Source organism: Nyctibius grandis, chromosome 3 (genome assembly GCF_013368605.1).
Source record: "Nyctibius grandis isolate bNycGra1 chromosome 3, bNycGra1.pri, whole genome shotgun sequence".
NCBI lineage: Eukaryota > Metazoa > Chordata > Aves > Nyctibiiformes > Nyctibiidae > Nyctibius > Nyctibius grandis.
Window position 1 is genome coordinate 60,098,366 of NC_090660.1, and position 15,176 is coordinate 60,113,541.

General features: G+C 41.8%; 1 protein-coding gene across 1 annotated transcript in view; it reads left to right on the top strand.

The window, feature by feature from the left end:
• LAMA3 (laminin subunit alpha 3) overlaps positions 1-15,176 on the top strand; it is a 130,957-nt gene that overhangs the window by 14,763 nt on the left and 101,018 nt on the right. Inside the window, exons 3-5 of the mRNA XM_068396018.1 lie at positions 11,999-12,116; positions 12,733-12,851; positions 14,424-14,594. Of these exons, the coding sequence (XP_068252119.1) occupies positions 11,999-12,116; positions 12,733-12,851; positions 14,424-14,594 (408 nt within the window). The remainder of the gene's footprint in view (positions 1-11,998; positions 12,117-12,732; positions 12,852-14,423; positions 14,595-15,176) is intronic.

Below are 15,176 nucleotides of genomic sequence, written 5' to 3' on the forward strand. Positions count from 1 at the left end.
GAGATGGTGGTATTGATAAGGCGCTCGCAAGAAAGTCAAACACTGTCAGTCTCTGGAGGCGACTCTTGTCAGCTGTAAAGAGCAGGTATCCCTATAAAGATGATGTTATGAGCCACCTAAGCAAATGGACCACTATAGAAAAAGGTATTAACTACCTTAGAGAACTGGCTGTGCAAGAGATCATTTATAGACACCCACGGGACATTGTAGATCCTGTAGATCCTGATGAAGTGGAATGCAACCGATCCATGTTCCGGAAGGTTGTGAAGAATGCTCCACCGACATATACCCATACATTGTCAATATTAGTATGGGGAGAAGATGCTATGGCACATTCTACTGTGGGCGAAATGGCTAACTGTATGCGACAGTATGAAGATAGTATTTCTTCCCCACTGCAGGCACGCATCTCGGCTGTGGAAAAAATGACTAAGGAAAACAAGGACTCATTTAAACAACTGTCAGACAAACTGTCCATGATCGAGAATAAACTTGACTCTCTACCTACACAGGCGCGCGTTGCAGCTGTTAAGAGAAAACGTTCTCCTACAGGACCAGCTCAAAGGAAAAGGAACACATCACGAGGTATCCTGTGGTTTGCTCTGCGTGGTTATGGGGAGGACATGAGCAGATGGCATGGACAACCTACCAGTACCCTACAGGCACGAGTACGTGAGTTGCAAGCTAAAAGAAATACCAGAGAGAATTTTTCTAGGAGGATGGCTGCTCCAGTTACCAGTGAGCAGGACCCCAGTCAGGGGAGATGGGCCTCAAATCACTTTTTCCCAAGTGTGAATAGGAGAAATGAAGGTCCAGTCCCTGTGAGCAGCACGAATCCATTTCTTGATTAGGGGGGCCCTGCCTCCAGCCAGGTGGAGGAGAGGGACAACCGGATTTATTGGACTGTGTGGATTCGATGGCCTGGCACATTAAAACCACAAAGGTATCGAGCCTTGGTAGACACTGGTGCACAGTGCACCCTAATGCCATCGGATCATAAAGGGGCAGAATCTATCAGCATTTCAGGAGTAACAGGAGGATCTCAAGTGTTATCTGTATTGGAGGCCGAAGTGAGCCTAACTAAAAATGAATGGAAAAAGCACCCCATTGTGACTGGCCCAGATGCTCCGTGCATCCTTGGCATAGACTACCTCAAGAGAGGGTATTTTAAGGACCCAAAAGGGTACAGATGGGCCTTTGGTATAGCAGCTGTAGAGACTGAGGACATTAAACAGCTGTCTACCTTGCCTGGCCTCTCAGAAGATCCTTCTGTTGTGGGGTTGCTGAAGGTTGAAGAACAACAGGTGCCAATTGCTACTACCACGGTGCACCGACGACAATATCGCACCAATCGAGACTCCCTGATCCCCATTCATAAACTGATTAGACAATTAGAAAATCAAGGAGTGATTACCAAGACTCGCTCACCCTTTAATAGTCCTATATGGCCAGTGCGAAAGTCTGATGGAGAATGGAGATTAACTGTGGACTATCGTGGCCTAAATGAAGTTACGCCACCGCTGAGTGCTGCTGTGCCAGACATGCTAGAACTTCAATACGAACTGGAGTCAAAGGCAGCCAAGTGGTACGCCACCATAGACATTGCTAATGCATTTTTCTCTATTCCTTTGGCACCAAAGTGCAGGCCACAGTTTGCTTTTACCTGGAGAGGTATCCAGTATACCTGGAATCGACTGCCCCAGGGGTGGAAACACAGTCCTACTATTTGCCATGGACTGATCCAGACTGCACTAGAAAAGGGTGGAGCTCCAGAACATTTGCAATACATTGATGACATCATTGTGTGGGGTGATACATCAGCAGAAGTTTTTGACAAAGGGGAGAAAATAATCCAAATTCTTCTGAAAGCTGGTTTTGCCATAAAAAGGGGCAAGGTCAAGGGACCTGCCCGGGAGATCCAGTTTTTAGGGATTAAATGGCAAGATGGGCGTCGCCAGATCCCGATAGAGGTGATCAACAAAATAACAGCAATGTCCCCACCAACTAACAAAAAGGAAACACAAGCCTTCTTAGGCGTTGTGGGTTTCTGGAGAATGCATATTCCAGATTACAGCCAGATTGTACGCCCTCTTTATCAAGTGACCAGAAAGAAAAATGATTTTCAGTGGGGCCCTGAACAACGACAGGCTTTTGAACAGATTAAACAAGAGATTGTGCATGCAGTAGCCCTTGGACCAGTCCGTACGGGACAAGATGTTAAAAATGTGCTCTACACCGCAGCTGGGGACAATGGTCCTACCTGGAGCCTCTGGCAGAAAGTGCCAGGGGAGACTCGAGGTCGACCCCTAGGATTTTGGAGTCGAGGATACAAGGGCTCCGAGGCCAATTACACTCCAACTGAAAAAGAGATACTGGCAGCGTATGAAGGAGTTAGAGCTGCTTCAGAGGTAATTGGTACTGAAGCACAACTTCTCCTAGCACCTCGATTACCAGTACTAGGCTGGATGTTCAAGGGTAAGGTTCCCACTACCCATCATGCAACTGATGCGACATGGAGTAAATGGATTGCATTAATTACGCAGAGGGCTCGAATAGGAAACCCTAATCGCCCAGGAATCTTAGAAGTAATCATGGACTGGCCAGAAGGCAAAGACTTCGGAATGCCACCAGAAAAGGAGGTGACACGTGCTGAAGAAGCCCCACCATATAATGAATTACCAGAGGATGAGAAGCAGTATGCCCTGTTCACCGATGGATCCTGCCGTTTTGTAGGAAAGCATCGGAAGTGGAAAGCTGCTGTATGGAGTCCTATACGACGAGTCACAGAAGCCACAGAAGGACAAGGTGAATCAAGTCAATTTGCAGAAGTAAAAGCCATCCAGCTGGCTTTAGACATTGCTAAACGAGAAAAGTGGCCAAGGCTGTATCTTTATACTGACTCATGGATGGTGGCAAATGCCTTGTGGGGGTGGTTAAAGCAGTGGAAGCAAAGCAACTGGCAGCGCAAAGGTAAACCTATTTGGGCTGCTAAATTGTGGCAAGATATTGCTGCTCGGCTAGAGAAACTAGTCGTGAAGGCACGTCATGTAGATGCTCACGTACCTAAAAGTCGGGCAACTGAGGAACATCGAAACAACCAACAAGCAGATCAGGCTGCTAAAGTGTTCCAAATAGATTTGGACTGGGAACATAAAGGTGAACTATTTTTAGCTCGGTGGGCTCATGACACTTCAGGTCATCAAGGAAGAGATGCAACATACAGATGGGCTCGTGACCGAGGGGTGGACTTAACCATGGACTCTATTGCACAGGTTATCCATGATTGTGAAACATGCGCCGCAATTAAGCAAGCCAAACGGTTGAAACCTTTGTGGTATGGGGGGCGGTGGTTGAAATATAAATATGGGGAGGCCTGGCAAATTGACTATATCACACTCCCTCAAACCCGCCAGGGTAAACGCTATGTGCTTACCATGGTGGAGGCGACCACCGGATGGCTGGAAACATACGCTGTGCCCCATGCCACTGCCCGAAACACTATTCTGGGCCTCGAAAAGCAAATCTTGTGGCGACACGGCACGCCAGAGAGAATTGAGTCGGACAACGGGACTCATTTCAAAAACAGTCTCATAGACAACTGGGCCAAAGAGCATGGCATTGAATGGGTATATCACATCCCCTATCATGCACCAGCCTCTGGGAAAATTGAACGGTATAATGGGCTGTTAAAAACTACCCTGAAAGCAATGGGGGGTGGAACCTTTAAAAACTGGGATAAACATCTGGCACAAGCTACCTGGTTAGTTAACACCAGGGGATCTATCAATCGAGCTGGCCCTGCTCAGTCAGACCTTCTACATACAGTAGAAGGAGATAAAGTCCCTGTGGTGCATGAAAGGAATCTATTGGGAAAAACTGTCTGGATTCTTCCTGTAATGGGCAAAGGTAAACCCATTCATGGGATTGCTTTTGCTCAGGGACCTGGATGTACTTGGTGGGTGATGTTGCAAGATGGTGAAGTCCGATGTGTCCCTGAAGGTGATCTGATTATGGGTGAGACTACTTAAGTCTGAACTGCATGTTGTTGCTGCATAAGTGTCTTTTAGGTTAAGACAGTGGTGATGAGACCGGAGCTAGCTTCATCAAGTGGCGTCCAGTAACCTCCTCGAGTCTGACATCTTTAACCTGCAACCCGTGGGCACGAACCATGACAAAAGAGAGACTGCTAGCCAGAAAGACTGCTGAGAGACTGCTAACCAGATGCAAACCCACAATCCTGAACCAAATGAACTTGATGGACTTTTCGCATAAAGATGAATCATAGACTAGTGATATGTATATATATATTTGAAAATGAAAAGGTACTGGTGATCTGAGTATGACATGAATGGTATGGAATAAGGGGTGGAATGTCCTGGTTTGGCTCAAACCAGGCCAAATAGCCTTAGAGAACCCAAGGTCACTGCTTACGAGTAAAGAGCTGAAGGGGGTTGTACCTGCAGGGAGGAGTGGACGGGGCAGGTGACCCAGGATTGACCAGCAAGGTATTCCATCCCATACATGTCATTCTCACTTTCCTGTTTATCACTAACCCACTGCCTCCTGGAGGTGGGGCCCAGGAGGGAGGGGCCCTCCTGTCTCCCACTGATTGGTACCAGCTTTGCCAAATCTCCAGTTAAAAGCCTGCAGGTGTGATGGCAGGAGAGCTTTTGCATTTTGCCCTCTGCCCGTGCTGGGTGGAGCTACTGCATTTTCCCCTCTGCCCGTGCTGGGTGGAGGTACTGCCTTTTCCCCTCTGCCTGTACTGGGGGGAGCAATTCTGCCTGAGGAGGATTTCCAAGCTCTTGATCTTGGTTTTGTACATATTTGTATATATTTGGTTATTTCTATTATTATTGTTATTATATTCTTTTTCATTATTATAGTTTATTAAAACTGTTTTAACTTTCCAACCCATAAGTCTCTCTCCCTTTTCCCTTTCCCTTTCCCTTAGGTGGGGGGGAGAGGGTTAACAGAGAGCATCTGCCACCTGGTTAATAGCTGGCCCAGCTTTAAACCGTGACATTGGCTTTAAAATATTTTTTTGGTATTAATTTGGTATTATTCTAAAAACGTACAGAAAAAATCTTCAAGTCTTGCTCTCCTTAGCTTTCCTGACACTGTCTTCCTCCAGTTCTTCTTCAGCATCCCTTTAGGAAGGTATTTGTTCCCACTCATTGATCTCATTTCCCTCGATGTCTGACTTCTCCCACCTCCTTTCCTATGCCCTTTCCTACACGTTACTTTCATTTTGTGATACGTTGTCCGAAATACCTCACTTTCAACTCAATACAGTAAAAGCAGAACCACTGCTGATAGCCTCCAACCCTCCGCACTTCTCTGTGTTTCCTTCCAGCAATGACAGTACTACTGTGCTCTTCTTACTTGGGCTGAAGCCCTTGTAGGGGGATGTTTATCTCTTGGACAACTGAGGTCTGAATTGTACAAATCCTTTCCCATATGAATAGCTTCAGTGTTCTGTGAAGAAATAGGCCATATGTAAGAAATAATTATGAGCATTGAGTTGGTCTTTGTCCAAATCCCAATGGAAAAGTGGCTGCATGAGAAATTTCAGGATAATAACTGACAATCATTGTTGTATTGCCTGCAGTCTTGGCAAAAAGACCAAGGACTGATTGAACCTGGACGCTGGATTATCCTTTCATTTCGGGAAGTGTTCCTTCATTCCAGAATACTGCCTGTGAAGCATGGAGAGCTGCTCCCTTCTGGTTCTGCTCATTGAGTGTGATAGAGAAAAGACTTAACATCTCCAGCCGTGTTAATGAGGTGTATTCACAGGCACGGACTTACCTAACTAAATACAAGTGTAGCTTTTTAGCATCAGTGGCTAGCTGAATGAAAAAGTTATGTACAGTGCTAACTGAACAATGTTGGAAGTCCTGCACTTGTTCTTGGCTTCTGCACCCCAGACTGTGAAGCTGGCATGCGAGGAATGAGTTCTGCATGCTGTGCAACGGGAGCCTCTTCAGTCACGGTGACTGTCTACACACTGTTAGCATTACTGTATATATGTATACGTGGTTGAATTGTATGGAACACATTAAGTGGATCTAACACCTCTCAGATGCTACCCATGCGGGCTTTTCTCTACACCTCTGCCATAGCTGCTTTTCCACATACCCAGAAGAGTAGCTGGCAACTGCCAAAAGGGCTGGTTCAGCTCTCTCTAGTTGGCATTTTTATATTACAGCTTCATCTGCAAAGTACATTGTTGTGGATTACCAAATACTGACTGTCAGGAGGGTTTTATTAAGTTTCTGGATCTGCAAGGGTGCCTCAAGTCCTACTGAGGAGTTACTGAAGAAAGGGGGTGCTGACCTCTTTGCAACCACAAGAAATCAAAGACACTCATTTTAACCAGAGTACATGGGATTTTTCTTTCATTTCAATAGATTGTTATTTTTATGTCTTGATCTCAGAGAAAAATCAATGCTCAAGACCTTAAGACTTCATTACATTAAGCAACTAACGGGCATGCACACGCCAACCCTGTGAAATCAGTGTCACTAAGGGGTGTTCTGGAGCAGGTGCTAAGCACAATTCACACTTCCTTGAATCCCACTCCTCCTGCATTGGTCCATGTCTGGGAAGTTTAGTTTAGGTGCTGAATGATCATCAGATTTCTGCCTTTCTCACTTTCTTTACTATCATATCCAGCAAGTAGAGAAAGGTGGCGTGTTTGCTAAAGCAGGGCATTTTTCACAGAGGTCCTTCAGTGCAGGGACCTCACTATCTTCTGAGTAGTGTGCAATGCCAACCACAGTGACATTATTCAAGATAATGTCAGAAGCCTGGAAGGACAGTCATGTTATGTTGAGGGAAGTTTTGGCGGTGTAGATATATCTGCTGATACAGTCCAAGGAAATACCATCCTGCTAGAAACAGCTGTTCTCTGTACTTCTACAGTTCAGATTACATGAAGAGACATTGTTGTGGTATCTTTTTGAGCACGTCATGAGATCTATAGAAAGTCTCAGACAGATGGTCTCCCTGACTGCAGTTGTGTTCTTGTTATTATTACACTCCAGGAATTTTTATTCTTCATGAGCCGAACAGGGAGAACAATAATTTCCTACATGTGCAGCACACAGCATAATGATTGTTCAGAACATAATGTGCTTTTCGTTTGTACTTCTTTATGTCCAGCATTTAACTAACAAGTCATTCCAGTATTTTGGTATTCTGTATTGAATCTATGGTGGTAGGAATGGAGGAAAATACATGATACTTTTGTATGTGCATATCTTTCTTCTATTTGCATATGTATTTCAGGATTCAAACAAATCTTGGAAATTCCTCTATTTAAAGAGTTTAAAATTTTTAGGAGAAAATGGAGAAAAGATTTTTAATTAATATTATTGTAATTTTTAGGATTCTCATGAGAATGCAATGGGTCATAGGAAGTTTTCTTTCTGTGGGTTAAAATAAGTAATATGCATGCTGTTAAAGATCATGAGTACTGTATTGTCAACAATAATGGTACAGTGTGGTTCTTATTCAATTTAAATGAGCTCTTTTAAGTCTTAAATTCACCTGTAAGGGCTTCTATAGAAATGTTTCTGTCTTTATAATATTAGTAATTCCTAACACAGAATTATAATTTCTGTTATCAGATGAGCAAGACATTTTGCTTATTCTGCTGGATGATTTTTTAAAATTTTATTTGGGTTTTTGCAAATCTTCAAGGCCACTGCCTGCAAGAATGTTTCAAATGTGAACAAACTTGAGTGGACAGGAAAAGGTCACATCAATATGGAACTGGTTAAATTACAGCTATTGACAATCCATCAGGTTTGACCCATGCTGCTAGACTACAGGAGGATATGGTGTTGGGATGTTTGCAGGAACACATCCTCTTTCAAGCATGCATTTCCAGAGTGGATTGTTTTCATTACTGGAAACAAAATACTGTTTCTACTTTTAAACTTAATTCTTTATTCATATAAGAAAACTGTCAGAATCTTGATTAAGCCATATTTCACATTATTTAGTGAAATTTTTTTACTATTATATAATTGCACAAAAAGAGCAGTTATTTTTGATGTTTACTTACATTTTTAACACTCCTTTTGAAAAAACGGTTGGTTTTTTAATGAAAGAAATTTGACTTAAAAACAACCAAATAAACATTTTTTCAAAAATGAAGAAACTCACTTCCTTTTCTCCCAAAACTGAATGACTGAAGAAAAACAGTCATTTGAGTTGGGCTGAATCATTTGTTTTGATTTTATTATGCCTTTTTTTCAGGGTAGGTCTTATTTCTGTCAGTGCAATGGGATCAAGATTTAAATTAGAGAAATGCCAGCTTAGAATATGTGATTAAAATTGGTTTTAATGGTTGCTTTCTGGGTCTTATGTCAGCAAGGTTACTCCTCTGTCTTTAGCTAGGATTTATTTGCTAAGGATTATTTTTCTTCCATTGTTGCCTCATCAGATCTGGAGAGAGACCATTCATCAACTTGGTCACTATTCAATCATAATGATAATTCTGCACCCTTGATCCAGGTCAGAACCAAATCATTGGCACCCATGTGAAGTCAGAAGCGGGACAGATGGTAGGGTTGGTGATTAAGTTTTCGTGATGTATTGTCATGAACCAACACTAATTTAATTTTTATCAAGACCTATCCCTTTCCCCTTTCTGAATGTGACTGTACAAACCTGAGCAGTATTTCAAACTATGAGATGTAAGGTGAGCTGCATGTGAATTGAAGGTGTTCATATATTCAAAACCCGCCTGGACGCGTTCCTGTGTGATATGGTCTAGGCAATCCTGCCCCGGCAGGGGGATTGGACTAGATGATCTTTCGAGGTCCCTTCCAATCCCTAACATTCTGTGATTCTGTGATTCTGTGATTCTGTGATTCTGTGATTCTGTGATATATGCAACAGTAGTTTGAAGTTGCCATACATTTTTTCTTCCGTTTTGTATGAAAGTATGCAAAGTGTGGGGCTGAGAGACAGGTCTTGCACTGGCAGACTTAGTAGAGGAGTATGTTGCAGGATTCCTGATATAGTACACATATTGGACAGTACTTCAACTTCACAAGCGTTGAGTAGTCATAGGCTTAAACAAATTCCACAGCTGCATAGCAGATGTGACATACAGGTGTTTGACAGGAGCCACATGCTGATTCAACTGTTTTACTGTTGTATGCCTTTGTTTTGGCCACTTTATCCTTTAGATGCTTATAAAAGGTTATAGTCCAGGGTGACACTGATGTGTAAGTGAGCATGTCTCTCATTTCTTCAGCAATATGGAGGTTCAGTGGAAATGGGATTCACTGCTACTATTTTGCTCATGCTTGTGAGAAGGTATCACCTGTAACAAGACAAGATGAGTCTGGCTGTGTCAGCACTTTGAGTAGCATCCATGTAAAAGAATATAACAACTGTATGACAAGCTGAAGTAGATGTCATCTACTTTTTTGAAGAGTAGATAGAAGGTCATTGTTGTAATGATTTCACAACATGACTACAAGCAGTGGCGCCCTGGAGAAGACAGGACCTTTTCTGTATGCTTCTTTTGTTTCCTCTTGAGCTTTCTAAACCGTTTGGCTTGATTAAATCTGTTATCAATCAACACACAGAATGTTATCCACACTTGTTAACATGCATGTAAGGATGGGACTCCCAAAGACCTTAAAACGTAGGGGAAGCAAGACTATTATGGATAGGCAGTTGTCTGCCCAGTGCAAACCTGGTTTGAACAGGGCAACACTCCTTGAGAGATTCAACTGGCCAAAAGCAAAAACATGAAGCACTTTTTTTTTAGGAATTTCAGAACTATTTTGCTTTCCTGGGATGATACTAGTCTTCACACTGAATGGCCATACTGCATGACAGGTAATGTATGTATGGCCAACATCCCTACTCTGAAACTTGCCAGTCAAGTAGCAGAAGTTACTTATGCAAAGAGTATCAGAAACTCAGTAAGAGCAAATCTTGCCACAGTCCCCAAAGTATTCGCCTATTTCTGATAATCAGTCTAGAGACTTTCTGTTGGTAATTTAAGGGCTTTATTCACCTGTACTGTCATTGTGCATAGTTCTGGGTTCTGTCATGGTTCTGTCAATGGAATGGCTGCCCCTTACTTTGCTTGATACTGTTGTCTAGTAAGTCATTTTCCATATGTAGATACTGTCTGACTATTTAGGTCCCTAATTTAGTATCACAGGAGGTGAAGTTGGTGCTTATCAGGCTGTGTTAAGTAGGCAGAGTAAATTCCAACACTAACATGAAAGGTTTTTTTTCCCCCAGTTACCTCTCCACTGACATAGGTAAGCAGTATTCAGCAAATCAAGTTTCTGAAATAGGTTTCAAGGTGTGACACCTGCTGCAGCGATGCCTTGGTGTGTTGCCCTGGGTAGCTGTCGTACATACTGCATTTAATGAATGCACAACAAAAAAGCTTCAGTTTTTTCTTCTGAGATGTGAGGTATTATCATCAGAGCATGCTCGGTGAAGTCCCTGAATTCCTTCCATTTCTCCGTGAGAAGGTTTTACTTTCTTCTGTGAATACTTTTGATATTCAGAAGCTGATGTCTGACATTGATGTGTGAAGATTGAGGCTGCATGTAGCCGTGTGACTGCAAGGTGCGTGTAGCCATGGGATCGGCATGTGCAGTACTGGTTAGGGACAAGTATTTCCAGATATCTGCTCCAGTGTGTTGTTCACCATTTGCATCTGTCTTTGGTGGCCCCAGCTGGTGTGACAGCTATCGAATTGGTCCTAGCTGGCAGCTCAACGGGTCAGGCATGGCAGAAGATGCTGTTCCTGGTTTGTGGCTGGGAGCTTGTACGCACTTGTGGTTTGAAGTCTAATAACCTGTGCAAAGTATTAGCTTCAGGGTTGTGACATTTGTGATGTTTGAGCAAAGATAAACTGCATGGGTGTATTTGATGTGAGGGGTCTGGCAGCATTTACTTGACAGACCATTGACTGTAACTCCCTACTTCCCCTACCAAAGAAAGAATCTCTTGCAAGTAGATGATTCTGAATTGAGGTTGTTGAATGGGAAATTCCGGTGGAGCTTTTATTGACTTTTATTGACAGCTCATATCCATGTTGTGGTTGTTTAAATTCTAAATGACCCTTAGAATCAATCTGTGTTCAGCCTTTTGTGTAGAGGTAATTTTACTGATGTTCTGATTTTTATGACTGTGGACTATCCCAAGAGGCTTACAGTAAGATTTCCTTTCTTGTCAAATCCATTTTTGCTCTAGTGTTTGGGAGCTTTCTGTCTCTGTGGTCTATTGTTGTGATACACAATGAGCACCTAAAGAAGACAGGTGGGACTCTTGGCCTCGGGAACCTTGAGATGATGAAGCTCTTTGAGCTGTTTCAGACAATGAATGAGCCACCAGTCATAAGAATCTATCCTGTGTTATTTGATACCCACAAAACTCTGGGGTGGCTTGCTTCTGTTACTTGGAAAGTCTGTCAAGTGGCAAAATTATCTAGGAATACTCTTAAAGTGAGGGAGCAGGTGGCTTAGATTACTATCAAACACAACCAAAGGAGTCCCAGTGTAAAGGGTGTGTGCATTTTCTCTTACCTCATTGTGATTTTTCTTGACTGCAAGCACAATTACATGATTGGAATGCAACACAGATATACCAGGGTGCTGCAAAAGTATCTTAGTTCAATGATGTGTTGAGATACTAACTTTTCAAGGTTGAGTACTATACCCTTAACATACCCAAGCCATCAGTCATGTGCAAAACAGAGCTGTTCTGAAATGTAAGAGATGGCATTTAACACAGTCCTATTGCAGCTTTCTTAATGTATTGGAGCACGTTGCCAGGTGAGGAAGCCAGCTGAGAATCTGGCCTATTAATGGGAATGAAACTGCAGAGGAAAAACTTCTCACTGTACACTAAAGAAAAGGTGTTTGTTTGCATTAGTTTTAGTATTGTGGTACTTTTATAGAGTTCAAAAAGCTCCTGATAAGATCTATGTATATTCTGTTACCAGCTCTTCCATGTTGCCTATATCCTTATCAAGTTTGCAAATTCTCCTCGTCCAGATCTCTGGATCTTAGAAAGATCAGTGGACTTTGGAAAAACTTACACTCCCTGGCAATATTTTGCTCGTGAGTATTAATTCTTGTGTCACTGCTCTTTTGTAGACAGGTTTCTTTAATCATTCTCCCAGTAGCAGGAAAATCAGACCATGGGTCTTGCTGAAGACTGCAGTGAAGACAGTGAATGTCAAATACATTTCTCTTGTCTTAGTTATCCAGAGTAAATTAGTGACAAGAGTATGACTAAAAATGAGTATGATATTTTGAAAGTGTAACTCAGCACATGAATATTTTTTTAGTCTGTTGGGAATTTTTGTTTTGTTTTGTTTATCTTGGTGTTTGGGTATGTCAGAACTATAGTGTCCTTCATCCCATGGGACGCCAGAGTTCCTTGCAAAAATCAAAGTACAAATGCAACATCTTGGGGTACATATATAGCTTTTTTTGTGCCGATATAAGAAATATTGTGCCATGTCTTGTCAGGCACCACTGAACTGCTTAGGATGAGAAATTATTTGGTTTTGGGAATTTCCATTTTTCTGTGCCAAGCGACACAATCACTGCTATTATTCAGTTATGGGGGAGAATTTACCTGAAAGCCCAAGGGATACTTCTTTGTTAGTTTCAATTAGAACAATAGTGTTTATTTTCACATATGAAAATAATTTTGTTCTCACTTGACTAGACTCCAAAGCAGATTGCTTGGAGCGCTTTGGAAAGGAAGCTAATCTTCCAGTGAGGAGTGACAGCGATGTCCTTTGCACCACAGAGTACTCTCGCATTCTGCCTCTTGAAAATGGAGAGGTAAGTGCTTTTAGGAAAGTAATGTGTAATGCTGGAAACAAACAGCATTGGTTTCAGAAGTTTGCTGTTTCAATAACAACCTAGCACTGGAAGTAATTTTTCAGCTATGGCTGCTTGAATCTAATTTCACATTAATAAGTCCATAACCAAGCACTTAAGTAGCTGGTGAGATTTTTGGAGGGTGGGCTGGCTCCTCCTAACTTTCCTCCTAACTCCATTGCCTGTGGAGATAGGGGCTGCTCAGAGCCACCTGCATTGATTTTTATCATGATTTAGGTACCTCACTTTATGCATATGCATTTGAAGGTGTTGATCACATCTTCTGAACACTTCAATGTACATAGCAGAACTGACTGCATCAGAATTGCTCATGGGAGTAAAGGCAGTAGAAACAGGTATTTACCATTCTAGAATAAGTAGCCATTTAAAAAAAGAATATATAAAATGCTACATGTTTATAATATAATACATGTGTTTGGAAAACGTTGCTCTGATTTTAGCCATTGTTCCTTGCTAGGCAGAACTGTGGCTTGTGTTGTTTGAATGAATGTTAAACTCCTGGCTGTGCTGATGGCTTCTGCTGACATTCTCCTGTTACGCTTGATGTGGTTAAGCATCCAGATCTGAACTCGAGAGTTATCCAGAGTTTTGAGCATATGGATCTGGGGTTGTAGTTTCATATTAAAGTAGAATTTGTTTGTTAACATATCTGTAAAATCTTCCTAATAAAATATTATAAAACATAATTTCCATAGAAGAACACTGCTGGTGCCATCCCCTATTACGCGCTGTATGACTTTTCCTAAAGGAATTGTGCTGCAATCAGAACCGTCACCATTCCTTTGTTACATGCTTTGGAGTATAGGAGCTGTTTGAAAATAAAAATCTGTTATCTGGTCGGTTATAAATAAATGAAAGTCTCTTACTCAGTGCTCTGCATGCACACTGGTTTGTTAATTTAATAGAGACTCATGATTGCTAGGCTGCTGGCATCTGTTTCTTTAAAAAAGTACTGGAGCCCTTGTTTTGAAAGTCAGATAAACCTGCTTTCATGTGAGGGGATTTTCTAAAGCAACACTGTGTACTTTCTCCCAAAAGACCATTAATATGCTCCCAGGCACTGGACCTGGTAACAATAATATTTTCCAGGAATGTTTGTGCCTTAACCCAAAAATAAATGTGCTTTGGGAAAGAGCCAAAACTTGATGTTTTTGCTCAGGCAAAACTCCCATTGACACTATCAACTGTTAATATAACTATTTGCAACTATTCCTATTGTTTTTTCCTATTAAAACATGTACTTTTTGTGTGTTATACCTACTGTTTTCAAAAGAGATAGAGGCACTTTTTTTCCCGATGTGCCATATGGGTAATGAGAATTCAGGAGGGTCCAAGACTGACAACACTGTTTTTCCCGATATGCTGGCTTCAGTATGAAATGTGTATTTGTTACTGCAAATATACTCAGAAAAGATAGTAAGTTTTTGGATTCTTTTATTAATTCTGTTCTGTGCTGCTACTGACACTTGCAGTTGATATATTTTAACAAAAATGTGCTTACTTCTTTGTTAGATTGTAGTATCTTTGGTAAATGGCCGCCCAGGAGCAAACAACTTCACTTATTCCCCTAGTCTTCGAGAATTCACAAAAGCAACAAACATACGCCTTCATTTTCTCAGAACTAATACACTTCTTGGACATTTGATATCAAAAGCTCAACGAGACCCCACTGTAACCCGTCGAGTAAGTACTTTTCCACTGAGATATACTCAACAGTTGTATTCATCATGTTAGAGACCAAAAAATAATATGAATGTTTTAACATTGAATTTTACAGTGACCCACCTTTAAATACCCATATTTTCTCCAGGTTCGTTTGAGACAAGAAGGTAACTGGGTCAGCACAGATTTATGGAGGGGAAGTAATGATTAATGATTTTGTAACAGGCTGTCTTCTTTCCCTGTTTATCGATACGGAAGGATGTTGGGTGCATTACGGGAGCTATAAGGAGAAAAAGCGGAAATCTTCTAAACTGTCTTACACAGGGCTGAGGAACTAAATCCCTTCAGCTTTATTTGACCCTACTTTCCCTTATTTCTTCAAAGAAAGATTTTCAGGAAACTACCTGAGTTTCTGAAGGAGAAGGAATCAAAGGGTGTACTCAAAAGTTACTATCTTTCCACAAGTCGTTTGAGATGCCTAGGTGTTTACAGTGGATTTTGGGCTATCCAAGAGCTTGAAAGCCAAAGTCCCACTCCCATTCAGTGGGGAAATGTAAGGAAAATAATCTCTTTCAAGGGAACGCCGCATGGAAATTCATATAC